Here is a 17,888-nt window from a genome sequence, read left to right as displayed (position 1 = left end):
ATTCGTTCTAGTTCTATCAATGGAGAATTTTTTATTTACAAATACGAATCAACCTCTCTTTAAAAAAATAGGGTAAAGTATATTTTTTATTTTTGAAATTTGTCAACATTTTTAAAAATATTCTTAAATTTTATTTGTTTTAATTTTGTTTCAACAATTTTTTTTTTGTATTAAATGTACCTCTGACAGTTATTTTTTCAAAAAATTTAGAATCAATCTAATAATAATGTATGACAATTATATTTTATTTATTTATTTGTGTTGAAAATTGTGCTTATAAAATTATTGCCAGGAGTATATTTTATGCAAATTAAAAACTATTATGATAAAATTAAAACAAAATAAAAGTTAAGAGTATTTTTAATACTTTTAGCAAATTTTAACAACAAAATATACTTTATTAAAAAAATATATATAACATGTCAACTTGACTAGAATACAAAATTTTGAAAAAGAAAAAGAAAATCTAAAGAAGCTTTTAAACTATAAAGTACTAGTTAAATATAAAAGAGTGAAGAGACCTGCCATCCAAGGAACCTGCAATTATAGAAAGCACATCGATCAGCTGTTACTCTCATTGCCACAGCTTGCCCTGAACCCTTCCACCAAAAACAACCTCACACTTTGGTTATAAATTATAATCAAATTTCATAATAAACAAACTAACTTCATATTTATAATTCAAATTCACATAATAAGTTTACTCGTTAAAAGCAGAGGAAAGTGATTACCTGAGGGGAAGAATTCTCGAAGGTAATGTTCTCAGCAATGAAGTCTTCACCTTCCACAATGGTGCTGCCACAACCAAACGTTCCTCCTCCTATCACCTTTTCACCCTGCAACCGCAAAATACAACATAAAAAGGTAATACTAATTTTTTATGCAATGATGATGTAAAACAATTTTACATAATTATTTAATTAGATTCATATATTTAAATGACTTTTAAAATTATAAAACTAGTTATTTTTATTTATGTGATAAGATATGATTAATTGTATGTATAAAACTTGTTTATACTGAATCATATTATGTAGAGCATAAATATAAATAATATTTAATAAATACTACATTGAAATGGAAATATGCATCAATAAAACTTATTTGAGGGACAATTTTAATGTGCCTTAAAATTTTTGGAGAGTTATTTATTTATTTTATTGATAGAGCTAATTTGAATGTTCACTCAAAAAATATATAACATGAGTAATGCTATATATATATAGGTACAAGTTTTGTGGTGAACTAAATCCAACTAATTTACTCGAATATCAACAAAAAATTATTTTCATTACTGTTATTCGTCATTCACTCAAATTTTATTATTTAATTTGGTTAGACTTTATTTTAAAAAAAAAAACTTATATGATTACATGCACCAAATAAAAATATAAACCATCAACGAGTTATAATTCAAATGACATAACTTTGCAGATTAGAGACTCATAAGTCCTAACTTTGGAAAAAAAATAAAAATAAAAAATAAAAACATGAACCTACTTTGTGGTGTTGGATTCTTGCAGCAGTGTTATTCCATGTGAGAACAGTGTCCTCAAGGAATATGCCGGAAAGCGTGATGAACCTCTTTGTTTTCGCCACATAAACAGGCTGCCGGTAGGTTCCCGGGGCCACCCGGATCACCGTCCGGCGAGTGTTGCCTACCGGCACCGCATCGATAGCCTCCTGCACCGTCCGGTAGTCTCCTTTTCCGTCCTGTGACACCGTTATAACTTTAACAGAATGCGGAGCCTCCATTAATTGTAGTAGCTTCTTCTATTCTCTATGACTCTTTCAAATTCAACCATTCTCTCTGGCCTTTTATTCGGTGAGAGTAGCTTGTAGAGAACGCAGAGAATCTAAAGAAAATTAAAGGAATCGCACCACACACAATATATATTGAGATTCATATTCTTGGTTGGTCTGTTATCTTAACTTTTTTTTTAAATATTATTATAATAATAAGTTAATAACACTTGCTCGTTTAGTTTCGGGCAGAATATATATTATGCTAATAATAACTTGGAGTTATATAAACATATACCTAATATTCATATTGGTTCTTTAAGTTATATTGGTAGCTCAATCTGATTTTTTTAAATTTTCAGTTTATTCTGTTTGATTCTAGCTATAACTTAATCTCTGTGACTAACTATTAGTTTTTAATTATGTTTTTACTTTTTAGTGCTATATTGAGATAAAGAATAAATTACCATTTGTATCCATAAAAGATATAAACACTGACAAATGTATCCATATAAGAATAAAACGACAATTGTATCCACTGAAGATAGTTTCTGTGTACCACCCTGACGGACCAATTGTGTAACCAATGTCCGCGTACTCTTGGCACACGGAAACCATCTTCTATAGTTATAATTATCGTTTTATTCTTATATAGGTATATTTGTTAGTATCTGTATTTTTTATGGATACAAATAATAATTTATTCTTGAGATAAATTAATAACGGTCACGTTAGATTCTTTAATGATTATCTAATGTGACAATTGAAAATTGTTTTTAATCTCAATTTGCTTTCTAAAATGCTTTTAAAAACCTTAAGTAAAATTGAAATAAGAATTTTAAATATTTTATAAGGAGAAAATTAAGACATATACCAATTTAAATATTAACTCTAAAAATATATATAATATGATTATTTTGGTAATTTCAATTTATAAACATGACTTGAGTGCAAGTAATTGCATGGTTCACGGTGTTCAATTTTCGATTGCGTTTTGGATACATTATTATGATGCATAAGCAATTCCATGCTGAATTCATGATGAAGAGAAAATCCTGCTTAGCAAACTCTTTCAACAACAACAACAACAACAATCTTTCATCAGCCAATAATGGTCTATTGACTTTATGCAGTTTATGGATTTCATTTGCCTTTTGTATATGATTGAAAACTATAATAATAATAAATTCTTTTCAGTGTATCAAGTTCTTTTTCCCCTTTTAATTATTTGGTGTTAGACACCTAGTGCTGAAGAATTTAAATTAGGTATTCCACCACTAATAGTTATTAGTAATTTTGTTGACACAAATTATCTGAAAAAATAAAATATAAAGTATATTTTTTGTCTTTAAAATTTATTAAAAATTTTTAAAAAAATTCATAAATTTTAATTTATTTTAATTTTATTCTAAAAATTTTTTATTCACATCAATTCTACCCTTTTAGTTAACGTCGTTCAAATCATTAACAGATGTTAGTGATGTGGCAAAATAAGATATCCGATGTGACAAGGAGAGTGAAATACCCAAAATATCCTTGTGTGAGTAACTATTTGTCTCTTCTTTCTCAAATGATTTCTCAGATTTTCTCTCCTTAGCCACAAAGAAAACAAAGCCAGAGAACATAGTCACACGAACATAAACTGACTTGGAGGAAGGAGAACGTCGCCTCATTCTCTTCAATCTGCAGCGACGACGTTGCAGGAGGACGCAGGTGGCAACGTCGTCGACGCTGAGCGATGATTCTGAACTAGGTTTCAGAGTAACCGTGACACCGTTCATTCTTTGACAACGAGGGAGTAGAGACCTTCATCGCCAGCGAGGAGTAGATGGCGAGGAAGATGGAGCAGAACGCCGATTGCAAGACAAGGGAGACACCTACGTAGCCAGTCAGCCACTGATCACAAACGAAACAACCATTGTGAGAGGTCGAGGTAGCGCCATTCTGATCAATATTTCTAACGAGGTAGGCAACCATTTCATTCTGAAAATGCATTGTTCGAACGATTAGGGTTTAGGTTGTTTTATCACTTTTGATTGGTATTTAGGATTTTATTGCAGTGAGGAATTAAGGATTTTAGTTGATAATGCTCTGTTTTTGTGAAAATGTCACGTGTGGGCATGCTTTATTTTTTTGAATGATTAGTTACTTTGTTCTGAAAATTTTTTTATAATGGTAGGAATGAATGATTTCACTATTAGGGTTCATCACAGGGATAGATTTTGTAGTGGTAAGAATAAAACTGAGTAGATTGATGGTTAGGTGATAACAGTTAGTTGGTGTGACAAAGATAGATGGAGTGTTATGAATTCCTTTGTTATTGAATTACTTTTTCAATGACTTATGTTATTTAGGAATCACTTTAATTATGACTTATGTTAATTAGCGATCATCTTGGTTATGACTTATGTTATTAAGGGATATCATCTTGATAATGACTTATGTTATTTTTTGATAATGACTAATATAATGGATATTTTAATGCATTTTTTATTAATGCACTGTTGAGATTGTCTCTCATTACTTGAGTTTATTTGTATTATCTAAGATAATTGGTGACAATAGTTTGTTAATGCCAATTTTAAATTCAAACTATTTTAATTCTTTCAGGAGTATTTTTGAAACATATTACATTAACAAGTTTTCGAATTGAGTACACTTTTAAAACTGATTACAAATGCCCACACTACTATTATTTCTGCTAATTTCAACAGGTATAGACGTATCAATACCCAAACCTCAAATGGGTTTCATCCTTCACCCACAAATAAAATATAAAAATCACCATAAACCAACCTACAACACCAAAGATGACACCCACAAACAGTTTGCATTTAGCATAAGCTAATTTAGCTTTTAAGGTAGAAACTCTCATCTTCAATCTTGCAACGTCTGCCTCTTGTGTTTCTGTAACTCCACGTGTGCAAGCAAAGAAAGTGCACTCCTTTCCAATATGCAACATAAAAAAAATACTTGAATAAACCCATGAAGACATATCAAAATAAAAGCACTGAAACTTACATCATAGTATATGCAATCCCAAAATCTTCGACCGAAATTCTCTGGTGTCTTCGACTATCTCAATATAGGGGGTTCTCCACAATTGCATGTAAGTGTTCGTCGTCGCCCACTATTTTTTTGTGATGATGTAGAGCCTTGGGAAGCCATGGGTTAGGATTTCTTCCTTGTTTTTATAGAGAGAAGAAGAAGAAGTTTAGGGTTCAGGTTGGAATTTTTACTGTTTAATTTTTTTAAATGACTCAAATACCAGTTGCCACATTAGAACCCACTTTTTGCCACGTCACTAACGCCTGTTAGTGATTTGAACACTGTTAATTCTTAGGGTTAGAATTGATGTAAATAAAAAATTTGTGGAACAAAATTGAAACAAATTGAAACTTAGGGGTATTTTGAAAAATTTTAGTAAACTTCAGAGACAAAAAGTATAATTTACCCAAAAATAAATATCTAATTGTGAAATAAATAAAAATTGAACTTCCAAACTGTTCTGAGAGTAACCTGAAACAAGGTTGCTTTGCGCCTGAACATGAAGTCCAGACTTCTTTTGGGGCAGCGTCCGACATCTACTGGTGTCGAGGTGCTGCTATCCGAGTTCCTCTTGAGGAGGCGGGGGGTGATACCTACAAGAGACTCCGATGCTTAAGTTAGCAAGGGTTTTAGGCAGGTTTTTAGTAGATTGGATTTGAATTATACCTAAGGGTGTCACGATATTTATAAGTATAGACATCGAGTCAATAATCACTTTTTAGAATAGTTCCACCTTTGGTGGTGGGTAGTTATTTCCCTTTGGTTAGGCAGGTTGTTAAGATTTTCTTTCTAGAGGGATAGGAAAAACTGTAGGAGTCCGTTACTTGTTTAGATAAGTAGATTTGTACTTGTATTGTTTGTGACCGACCTCTATGAGGTCGGGTTAGAGCTTATTCCCCCAATGTCTGTAGATTGGACTTTATTCATTTTGGGTCTAGCTAAGTAGTGGGTCAAGGTATGAACAGTGCTACTACATGAGACCGAACTTCATTGGATCAGAGTCAAGCATTTTTAGAGATCAAGCTAGATCTCCATCGTGTCGGGTAAATCGCCTTTCATAAGGTCAAGTCGGGTACTCAACATGTTTTATAGAACTGTTATGTTGAGTCCTTTCGTAATCATTTGCACGTTTCTTTCGGTTACTTTGGTAACTGTACACATTATTAAATGGGAGGGATGACTTTATTGTTTTGCCCCTAGAATCTTATATATACTCAACCATTTTTCTCTTTCCTTTTTTTGCTTCTTCTTCAGGAACTTATTATGACCCTATCTTTTTCTCTATCTTAAAATTCTATTTGGAATATTTGTTCGTGCTTGCTTGAAGGCTTTTGGAATGTTCGTGCTTTGTTGTTGTGTGTATTCTGTTACTCGATCCTCAATCAAGGTTGGTTTTTCCTTCGTTATTTTTATCTTCTACAACCATGTTTTCTTGCTGGATGATGTGTTTTTGATACTATCATTTTTTATGTTTGTGCAAAAAATAGTTTCTTGCAGTAATTTTCCTAATTGTTTTATAGTAATAATCTGTGTTTTTTTTCTTTCTTTGAAAGTTATTCCCCTGTTTATGAATTCGTGTTGAATGTGGCCTTTGTTTCATGCCCCCAAATATTGCTATTTTTGGTTCTGATAATGGCACCATTTCAAATTCCAATAGGATGGATTAATCACTTTGTCCTTCAGAGGGTTTAGTAGTTATGGTGGTTTCTTCCATTTTGTTGAAGATGACCCGACTTCTTGCAAACTGTTTGAATATTTACATTGTTGTTCCTAGTGTTCTGATTTGTAGTGATAATTTTCTTTTGCTATTTTGTAGGTATAACTTTCTATGTCTCGTTCAATAATACTCAACATGTCTTCTACGGTTCTGTCCAACTTAGACTGAGTAGATATTACTATTTTTTCTATTGTCCCCGTTGTCAATAATGAGTATGTCGAAACTTTCCGTAGACAACATAGGTTATATAAAGATTGGTGGGATAAGGATAAGCATGAGATTGTGGTTCCTGACCCTGAGGAGAGATTTTGTTTCCTCCGACTTGACAAGTCGGAACGTCATTTCATGTATGTGTATGAGTTTTTTTTTTTTACTAAGTTGGGGGTGAGTCTCCCATTTTATGATTTTGAGTCTGAAATTCCCCATCTCTTTAAAGTTTTCTCTTCTCAACTTCATCCCAATTCTTGGGGTTTTATGAAAATTTAGCAACTAAAAAGTCGAGAGCTTAATTTGGCATTATCCTCTAAATTTTTTTATCTGTTTCAACTCACCAAACCATTTAGTTCCAAAAAAATAAGATTGTATTTCTTTTTGAGCTGTTCAAGGAAGGAAAGTTTTCTGTATTTTTGAAGATTCTTTTCATGATTTTAAAAATTATTTTTTCAAGATTCGATAATCTGTATAGGGTGTCCGACCTTTCTTTCTGAGTGAAAAAAATGAAGCCATTTTTAGTCTGTACTAGGAGGAGTTCCCAAATATTATTAAAGACAATCTTGAGGACTTAGATGAAGTAAAGGAGTGTATAGTGGCCCTGTTCCCAAAGTGTTGAAGTCGAGCTCTTAACTTTGACACCAAAAAATTTATGCTAGGAAAGTCGAGCTACGTTCTTACCGAGCTAGATAGTAATCCTTTGCATTTTGTAGATATCCTCTTGTATTTATTAAGTTTATATAACCTGGATTTCGTTTCTGGTTTTGTAACAAGGATGACTAATGGGTTGGGTGCTTTGAAAAGTATTCGTCAAACATTCAAATTAAGGTTCTTTCTAAACCTTCACCTCCTCCTCTTACTCCTCCTACTAGGTCCAACACTCAAACTACTCCTCCCGTGCCCTCTTTTTCCGAGCCGAGTTCCAAAAAACACACAACTTCCTCTTTTGAATCTGGTAGTTGTATGACCAAGGTTTTAACATTGTAGCCTATTGTGAGGAGCACATCCTTTTCCATAACTTTATAAGCATGGATGATGTCTCCATAAAAAATCATCTTCTTGTGTTGGCTCGAGGAGGTATATGGATGGCTGGGATTTGTACTGCTTTGTTAAAATAACTTGAGGAGACTCCCCTTGGTGTCACTCAGTGAGTTTTGACCGACTTTAGAGCTGAGGTGCCATCTTTGAAGGAGGTCGAGGATGAGTTGGATAAGGAGAAGGAAGCTCTTATTACTAATCTGTCAAAGGTCTTCGGGGAAAAATTAGATTTGAAGGATGAGGTCGCCAAGTTGAAGGAGGATTATGCCACCTTTGAGGAGTCAGTGGCCTGAGGTATGGATGAAATGATTGAGAACTTGAAAGCTCAGTTCTGGGTTATTGCTCTCGACGTAGACCTTTCTTCTATTGTTTCAGAGAAGGTTATGATTGAAGGGAAATGGTTCTTTCCGTGGATGATGATAGTCCTTCAGGAGATCCAAAGACGTCAGGTGCCAGAACTGAGGAGACCTCTTAGAGCTTCCCGACTCGGATGGATAAAGATCTTCCCTCTTCTTCAAACCCTTTGGCTGAAGCTCTCCGTGCAACTCAAGATGAAGGTGCTGTTGATCTAACCACTGGTGAACAAGAATGTTCTTAGTTTATTTTCACAAACTCTTTGATATTCTCTGGCCCGGTTTATGGGTCTTTAAACAAATTATTTTGTAATAGATGTTGATGGATATTTTGTTTTTGTTTGGGCTCGTTGGAAACTTTTTCCACAGTTTATTTTATGGAAACTTTTATGTGACTTAACAAAATATCTTTTTAATGTCTTTGCTTTATTTATTTGAGTTGATGTAGCTTTATGACTTAGATAAAATTTTGACAAGTTATTGATGACTCTCTTTTGAACTTGATTTAGTCGAATAACCTGTTTTGGTGATGTCGGCTTGAGGAGGTCAGACACTTAGTTGGATCGCTCTTTTGCAAGGTCGAAACTATGTGTTTCCCTAGTCGGAAAATTTTATTAGTTAAGTACCAACTTTAAATAGTCAATTTTATAAAGTTACTTATGTGAGTCATTTTAGATTCACATTGTTTGCTAACTTTCTTTTAAGTAGCTTTAATGAAGTTAGGTCACGATCTGCTTATATAACTTCTTACACTAATTTGGACCTTGTCACTTCATCTTGCCGACCATCTAGGTCGGGCAATAATTTTTGCGCTTTTTCGAGCTTAAATTAGTACGTGTGGTAGAGCAATCAATGGAATAAAGAATAAATGATCATTAATGAAAATAATTTACAAGTGTTATTTGCTACTAAGAGTTTTCTTTACGTCTAACTTCTAGCCCTTGTTATGTTGCCTCGTTAAAACCCCCTCTAGAAAAATTCTTTTTGAGAAAAAATCATGAATTCAAAAAAAAAGAGTACATCAAGGAACAAGGTTCGCTTTCTAACTGTCGTACCTTTTTATGTTACATGTGTGCCACAACCTTGGGAGTTCGTTTCTTTGTAGGTCAAACACTTTGAAGTAACCCTTTCCGAAAACTTCAATGATTTTATAATGTCCTTTCCAATTTGCAGCCAACTTTTTTTTGCCCGACTTCTGTACGCCGATGTCATATCATATCAATATGAGGTCGTTAATGGCGAAGTTTTTTCTGATGACTTTCTTGTACCTTGTGGTCATTCTTCGGTTCAATGCTTTCTCCTTTATCTGGGCTTGATCTCGAATTTCTAGAAGGAGATCGAGTTCTTCCATTTGAGCTTGGATGTTTCCCACTTCATTGTAGAACCTAACCCTTGGACTTTCTTCGTTGACCTCTATGAGAATCATGGCTTCTATGCCGTAAGCAAGTCGGAATGGAGATTTTTCAGTTGTTGAATGGAGAGTTATCTGATATGCCCATAATACCTGAGGAAGCTCTTCGGCCCATGCACCTTTTGCATCTTGTAATCTTCACTCGAACCCGGTCAGTATGACTTTATTCGCAGCTTCTGCTTGTCCATTAGCCTGAGGGTACTCTACTGACATGAATTGATGCTTAATCTTGAAACTTGCCACCAAACTTCTAAAGGTTGAATTGGTAAACTAGGTACTATTGTCCGTAGTGATGGAGTATGGAACTCCAAACCGGGTAACAATGTTCTTGTAGAGGAATTTCTGACTTCTTTGGGCCATGATAGTTGTCAAGGATTCTGCCTCAATCGACTTAATAAAATAATCAATCCCGACTATGAGATATTTTACCTTTCCATGTGCTTGAGGAAATGGTCCGAGTAAATATAGGCCCCATTTTATGAATAGTCAATGTGAGGTGATGCTGATAAGCTCTTCTGGTTGCGACATATAGAAATTAGCATGTTTTTAACAGAGTTGGCATTTCTTATCAAAGTCGGCCGCTTTCCTTTGTAAGATCGGCCAGTAGAAACCTGCTCGCAAAACCTTCTTAACTAGTGACATAGTTCCCAAGTGATTTCCACAATGCCATTATGGACTTCTTCTAAGACTTCTTCTGTCGACGAGGTTGGGATGCACTTCAGTAAGGGTGTAGAGATTCCTCTTTTATAAAGTACATCGTGGACAAGAGTATAGTTTTGGGATTCTCTTATGAGTTTCCTTGCCACTTTTTCCTTTTTAAGGAGGACATCGAATTTGAGGTATTCGACGATAGGGGTCATCCACCCTAAATTCAGATTTGTGATTGTCAATGCGTCCGACTTGTTAACTTCTTTGATTACTGATGGGGTGTAGAGAATTTTTTGAATTAGACTCTTATTATTGTCCTTTGGCATGGTACTAACCAATATGGAGAGGGCATCAGCTCGCCTATTTAATTCCTGAGTTATGTGCCTGACCTCTACTTCCTGAAATTGAGCTAATTGTTTTAGTACTTTTTCTATGTACTTCTTCATGTTGGAATCTTTTTGACTTGGTAATTCTTATTTATCTGAGAAGTTATTTCCTGAGAATTGCTAAACACTATGATTTTTATAGTCCCAACTTCTTTGGCTAGCCTCAAGCCAGCAAGCATGACTTCGTATTCTGCTTGATTTTTGAAAACTGAAAACTCAAATTTTAGCGAGAGCTCTATCTGAGTTCCTTCGTCATTTTCAATGATGATTCTTGTTCCATTTCCAGCTTTTTTTATGATCCATTTACATATAGATGTCAGGCTATAGGATTTCTTTGGGCTCCTAAAAGCATGAAATAATGATTGCAGGTCCTTTAACTTCACATCATTATGTCATGCAGATTTGGACCATAGCTTTCCAAAGTTACAAATTTTTGCACCACTATCACAGTGTTATAGTCAGATGATTATAGTTGTCAGTTATAGTTGTTAACCAAAAAGATTTTTTTGACCAATATTAATTCTTAACTTACCTTAAAACACATGTTATCCAAAAATAAAATAAACTTTTTAGAGAAAAGCAAAAAAGATAAAATGAGAAGAGAAATGAGGTTCTTCTTAAGTTAACAGGGGTGGGATGGGACACTAATGCGCTTCAAGCTTCTTACTTCAACCACGCCCTTTTCACACGTGGCGTGTTCTATGTGAAAATCACTAGTTGATTTGACTTTTTTGTATGGTAGTTGAACAAGAGCCATATAATTTAGAGGTTTCTGTTTGAGCTCAAGAACCAGTTTAGCGTGTTTAAGTCAATAACGCAAAAAAAAAGCAATTGTTATTGTGACAAAATAGTAGCTAGATAATATATTTTTAAAATAGTGACAATTTGTTAATTAGGTCTTAAAATAATAGTAGATAAATAAAAAATCAATAAAAAATATTACAAAAAAATAACCATTTATACTCATAAACTTTGTGAACACTGACAAAAGTACCCATCAAACAAGGAAACTAACGTTGTACCAATAAAAAGAAGAGTTTCGTATGACAAAAATACCCAAACCCTAATTTTGTGTTGACTTTTTAATAAATTCCCAAGTTGCCCTCCTTTATCTTCAACCTCAACTCTCTTTCTTTTTTTGTTTCTTTGAGCTTCTCTATGTCTCCCATGATCATTGTTTCTTCTTCTCAAAATTTTCAAATTTTTCAAACTTTCACCACCGTCTCCTCGACCACATCGCTGCTTAGTACTACTGTCTTGTCCTCCTCCTTGACCCTCATTGTAACCCTTTTCACCTTCACCGCACACACCTTCTCCCTCATCCATGATGCCTGGTTCATCCTCTCCAACCTCGCCAAGAAGGTCACGTACAACGCATACCTTTGGTTACTCACCTCCATTCCTCCTCCAGTGTTGGTCGTGACTCGGCAACAGCAGCACCACCATCACCTGTATGTGCAGAATCAGACAGCGGCCGAGTTAGCTCAGCAAACTTGAATGGCTGCTGTTGCGGTCTCGAACGACGCGATAGCAACGGAGTCGAGTTTTTGGACTTTGTGTCCTTACTGCTACGTTAAAATAAATTACTTTTTATTTGTTTATAAATACATTATAAATATATACGTCGTTTAGTTTATTTTAATGTGTGTTTTGTATTTTAACTAATGTTCTGAAAATTGGTTCGAACAGGTAACCGTTAGCAAATACGGTTCGGGCAAAAGAAAAAACCGTCAAATCCAAAAACCAGAGTTGGACCGTCGAACTGTGATCCAGCTGGTTTTTGAAATTTTGCCAAACGCTGTGTTTTGACTTGGCTCCAAAATAGGAACCCTAGTCTTTCACCTAGCCACCCACAACACAGACCCACTATCAAGCCTTCCCTCCAGCCCTCCACTCTCACCTCTCACTATCAATTCCCACCTCTCGCTCTCACCTTTGTCCAGCCACCGCCGCTGTTGCAAGGTCTGTGGTAGTCACCTACCGTTGCAAGTTTCTTTCAGCCAGCTTTCTGTTCGCACAGCCAGCTTTCCTTTCAGCCGTCAAAATTGCAGCCACTGCCAACGTCAGTTGCCGTCGCGAGTGTCTTTCCGCCGGTGCCAGCTATGTTCGACCCTTCCACCCCAGCCACTGTCTCTGTCGCCGCTAGCTCTACATTCTTCCCTGTCTTCCACTAACCCTAGGTATAAATCTAATTTGTTGTAATAATAATTGTTGAAGTATGATTAATTGTTGGTTCTAACTTCTAAACCTTACTGTTATTACTTGAAGTATGATAATTGTTATTTCTACATTATTAAATGATTAATTGTTGAAGTTGATTGCTTTAAGCATGATTAATTGTTGAAGCTGATTGTTTGAAGGCTGAAGCATGATTAATTGTTGAAAAATTATTTGCTTGAAGCATGATTAAATGATTAATTGTTGAAGCATGATTAATTGTTTGGATATTGTTTGTTGAGATTATTGGGTAGTGGGGTGCTGCAATATTGTAATTGAATTGTATTGTTATTGCTCTATTGAGTCTGTTCTGAATCTGATTAGTAATTTTCTGGATGTGAAATCAATCAAAGAAATTGATTTGTGTTATTGTCGAAATTATTGCTAAAAATGAATTTGTTACTCTGCTGCTGCTGTTTTTTAATTTATGAGTATGCTATTTTTGAATTTTTGTTGATAGATTTATTGATTTCAGATTTTAGGGTGATTATTTGTTGCTTTGTTTTAATTTTAAATCAAATTGATGCTTTCAAAAAATTAACAAACAGCAGATATCTTGTGTTATTGATTTAGAGCAAGAAAATCATGAAGATGATGCTGTTGTTGGAGGTTTTGGGAGTGATAATGATTATGGTAGTGTATTTCTCTGATGCAGAAGATGGTTCAAGCCACTCTCATTTCTAATATTTTTTACTTCATTTTTTAACTGCAAAATTTAGTTTTTGATACTTTTTAATGTTGAATTTGATTGATTCTGTAGATATTTAAACACCTTTTTGTTTATGATTTATGAAACTGAGAATCGGATTGTTTGGTACTGCTTTATATGTATACTTATTCTATGTCTTAGTGCTGAGTCTCACAAATATTCTCAATTATTTACAGTTATAGTTTTCTTTTTGAATGAGATTTTATTTTTCCAAAAGAAATCATACAGAATTAGGGTTGTAAATTTTTTAATTGAGTGATGAGTGTAAAGTTAAAGATAATAATGACAAAAGTGGTTAAAAATTATATATTTTAAAAGTATTTTAAAAAAAAACTTTTGAGTTTGTAAATTGATTATGATTTTAGTGTATTTATTTATATTTTATTTATTATTTTATTATAAAATAAAATTTTTCAGTTTAACCATAAGCAAACCAATTGAACCTATAACTAATAAATCAATAAATAAAACGGTTCAATGACCCGTTTAATTTTCAGAACCTTGATTTTAACCTATTGATACTATGTAGGAATGGCTTAATTATAATAAATGAATAATGCCTAATCACGTTTTAACATTTAACTACAAATTAATGTATACAAAACGCTAATGTCGATGTCGTTTCATCGATCTCGTTATCCTGAACCTTCGCTCCATTGTTTCCGCTTTCAATCAATCAAAATCAATTCAATAAAATCCCACTCATTCTTCTTCTATCCACAATCATCGTTCCATTTGTCCTGAGAGAGAAGGAACCGATCTGATCAACAAACACAATGTCGTACATTAGTGGAAGAAGACGCGGCGGCGACGACACCGTCGACGACTGGGACGAGTACGATCCCACCCCTTACGGCGGCGGCTACGACATCACCCTCACCTATGGCCGTCCCTTCCCTCCCTCCGATGAGACCTGCTACCCAATCTCCGGTTCCTCCGAGGACTTCGACTACGATCGCCCTCAATACTCCGCTAACTCCGAACCCTCCGCTTACGGCGACGAGGCCCAAGCCACCGAGTACAGCAGCTATGCCCGCCCTAAGCCCCGTCCTGCCCCCGCCGGCGGAGCCTCTGGATACACCGGAGGATCGGGTTATGATCGGCCATCTTCGGAATACGGCAGAAGACCCGACAATGAGGATTCCGGGTCAGGATACGGATCCGGTTATGGTAGGAAGCCAGCATCTGAATACGGATCTGGTTATGGTGGTAACAAGCAAGAGTCTGAATATGGATCCGGCTATGGTAGGAAGCAAGAGTCTGAATATGGATCCGGTTATGGTAGGAAGCAAGAATCTGAATATGGTTCTGGCTATGGTGGTAACAAGGAAGAGTCAGAATATGGATCCGGTTATGGCAGGAAGCAAGAATCTGGATATGGTTCTGGCTATGGTGGTAACAAAGAAGAGTCTGAATATGGTTCCGGCTATGGTAGGAAGCAAGAATCTGAATATGGATCTGGCTATGGTGGTAACAGACAAGAGTCTGAATATGGATCTGGTTATGGTAGGAAGCAAGAGTCCGAATATGGATCCAGCTATGGTGGTAGGAAGGAAGAGTCTGAGTATGGATCAGGTTATGGTAGGAAGCAAGAATCTGAATACGGATCAGGTTATGGTGGTAGAAAGGAGGAATCAGAATATGGTTCTGGTTATGGTGGTAGGAAGGAAGAGTCACAATACGGTTCTGGTTATGGTGGTAGCAAGCAGGAGTCGGAATATGGTTCTGGCTATGGTGGTAGGAAGCAGGAGTCTGAGTATGGATCCTCTGAGTATGGATCGGGATATGGTGGTGGTAGGAAGCAGGAATCTGAGTATGGATCCTCCGAGTATGGATCCGGGTATGGCGGCAGCCGGAAACAGGAATCTGAATATGGATCCGGGTACGGTGGTGGACGGAGACAGGAATCTGAATATGGGAGGAAGAATGAGGAGGAGAATGTGGGTTATGGGACGAGTGAGTATGAGGAGAAGCCAAGCTATGGTTATGGCCGCTCTGAGGAAGAGGGGTACCGTAAGCCCAGCTATGGCAGCGAAGAGAGCTACGGACGCAAGAAATATGTAAGTCATCAAATCACATTCCATGAATTACTTGGTTGCACTTTTAAATTTTGATGTATTGCAACTTTCTGATAATTGCAATTCTTTGTATAGTGTAGCTTGTTAGTATGTAGCTTATTAATTTCATACACTCATAGGAGCTTGTTTTGCTTTATTGTTTGCGTTTCAAAACCTTAGTTAGATTGTTCTTTAACTGCATTGTTGATATGGTGTTGGTTGATTGCTTTGATTAGTTGATGTAATGCTGTTTGTTTATATTTTGATGGCACTTTTGGAGAAGCTCGTAACGGTTTGTATAACTTAATGGCGCAGTTTAGATATTGTATTTGTTCCATGGTTGAAATGATAACGTATTTTGAGCTTGAATGTGTGAATTTTTCCTGTTTCCTATGAAGTAGAAGGATTTTGCAAGTATTTGTGCTCATCATTTCATATTCTCCCTGTATAATCAGTACTTGTTCTTGTTGTGCTCTATAATTAAAAAGTCTAAATAATTTTAGCAATTTCACCAAATACTATTTTCTGTAGCTTATGCTTATTTATTGAAGGTAACTTTTGCTTTGTATTACCAAACATAACTGCTATAGCTTTTGAAAAGCAGCAGTAATCCCAACCGGTCACCTTAAATTTAAGTGGTTTTGTATTCAATTTCAAGACTCGGATATATATTTATTTAGATTTTACCTTCTTTATTCCCTTGTACATTTTCAGGCAGATATGAGAATACGAGATACTATAATGGAGGAATGGGTTGTATTTTCTCATTTTCTGCTCTGTTTAGATGATTAATACTTTAGATGAACCCTTGATCTTTGTAGTTCAAACTTCAAAACCTCCTACTGTGATCATATAGTGACCTCTAATTCTCTTCAAACTTTCTTTATTAACTTTTTTCTGTTTGAATAAATTATTTAACTTCAATTATGAAATTTCCCGATTTTCTTTTTTAAAATAGTAATACCTGCTGTTCGCATTATTAGTTTACTCATACACTGAAGTGCTATACCTTATTTGGAACCATTTAGTGTATACATGATGGAAATCTGTACATGTAATGGTGCAAGGCATCTATATGTGTATTCGTCCAGTTCTCCCCTGGATGTTTTTTGCAAAACATATACAGGTCAATTGAATTTTGTGTTCTGGATCTAGCATCATTTGTTAAAATTCCATGAAGGTTGGATTGTGCTTGGAACTAATTCCTTGGTATAGTTGGGTTCAAAATTATATCTAGTATTGGCAAACAATGTCCACCTTTATATGAAGTGATTTTACCTATCCAAGTTATCTGCATTTTAAAATGCTTCCTAATAATTTGAAGCATTGACATTTTCTAAATACAGTTTTTTTCGATTCAAATTCATATTAATCTTATGTTCATTTCCCACCATTGCAGGGAGATGACTCTGATGATGATGATGATGAGAAGAAGAAGCATCGCAACAGGCATCATCATCGCCATGGTGATGATTAAATCAAAATACCTGTGGTCACTTTGTGAATGGAGGTCATCCCATAGTTCCCTACTAAATAAAGGGTTGACCCATTATTGTGTCACTTTTCAGTGTGTTTTGCTGTTACTGTGATTTCTTGAGCTTTGAAGAATTGTTTGCCTATATTAAATGTGTTCTCTTTTGGCTTTCTTGTTCTCAACTTACATATAAAATCATGATGATAATATATTATATAGACCTAATGTTTGAGTTTGGTGTTAGCAGCTTTCCATTTCATGATCACAAGTACTTATCTTTTAAGATACTATTCAGTTCAGTACTTCAGTAATGCACTTTGTATTTTTGTATAAAAACATCATCTAAAGACGACGTTAACACCCAACTCTTTCTAAACACTAGCTATTAACCTTTCTAAACATCATCTAAATACTAAATGAAAGAAAATGTATAAACAGTCAATATTTTGTTTAGAATGTAGTCATTTTTTTCCCATTTAATAACTCAACATTGCTAGGGGGGATTTTTTTATTTAAATTAAATATAGTATTTACCAAAATAAATAAACATTGAAGAAATTATCAAAATACATCCTCAGTTATGTCTCGGGTACTGAGGGTCGTTATCCAAAATGGCCACATCTCGGGTGCACTAACCCCGTGCTGTGATTGGGTGTCTGCGAATCATATCTCGGATGCAACGGTGATATGAACATAAGCATATCTCGGATATACTGACTCGAGATACGCGCGTTTTTTTTATTCGGATCAGTGCATCCGAGATAAGGAAAAATTACCAGGGTATTACCAGACTCGTCCTCTATTTATTTATCCATTTTGGTGAATGCTTTTTTTACGAAAATATTGTAACATTGTAAATAAAAAATGGGCATGTAAT

General features: G+C 35.0%; 2 protein-coding genes across 2 annotated transcripts in view; one reads left to right on the top strand and one right to left on the bottom strand.

Moving 5' to 3' along the window:
- LOC107471153 (pectinesterase 31) overlaps positions 1 to 1,788 on the bottom strand; it is a 5,092-nt gene extending 3,304 nt beyond the window's left edge. Inside the window, exons 1-3 of the mRNA XM_016090593.3 lie at positions 1,501 to 1,788; positions 732 to 836; positions 522 to 599 (exon numbers count right to left, since the gene is read on the bottom strand). Coding sequence (XP_015946079.1) covers positions 522 to 599; positions 732 to 836; positions 1,501 to 1,755 — 438 coding nt within the window. The 5' untranslated portion in view covers positions 1,756 to 1,788. The remainder of the gene's footprint in view (positions 1 to 521; positions 600 to 731; positions 837 to 1,500) is intronic.
- Positions 1,789 to 14,120: 12,332 nt separating this feature from the next.
- LOC107471182 (uncharacterized protein At5g39570) lies at positions 14,121 to 17,254 on the top strand. Its single transcript, XM_016090621.3, has 2 exons — positions 14,121 to 15,540; positions 16,937 to 17,254. Exons 1-2 carry the CDS (start codon positions 14,257 to 14,259, stop codon positions 17,012 to 17,014), a joined length of 1,362 nt encoding a protein of 453 aa, XP_015946107.1. The 5' UTR covers positions 14,121 to 14,256; the 3' UTR covers positions 17,015 to 17,254.
- The last annotated feature ends 634 nt before the right edge of the window (positions 17,255 to 17,888 follow it).

The sequence above is a fragment of the Arachis duranensis genome, chromosome 10 (genome assembly GCF_000817695.3).
Source record: "Arachis duranensis cultivar V14167 chromosome 10, aradu.V14167.gnm2.J7QH, whole genome shotgun sequence".
NCBI classification, from domain to species: Eukaryota; Viridiplantae; Streptophyta; class Magnoliopsida; order Fabales; family Fabaceae; genus Arachis; species Arachis duranensis.
The sequence above is the reverse complement of the archived record's forward strand: the minus strand, read 5'-3'. Positions and strand labels throughout refer to the sequence as shown.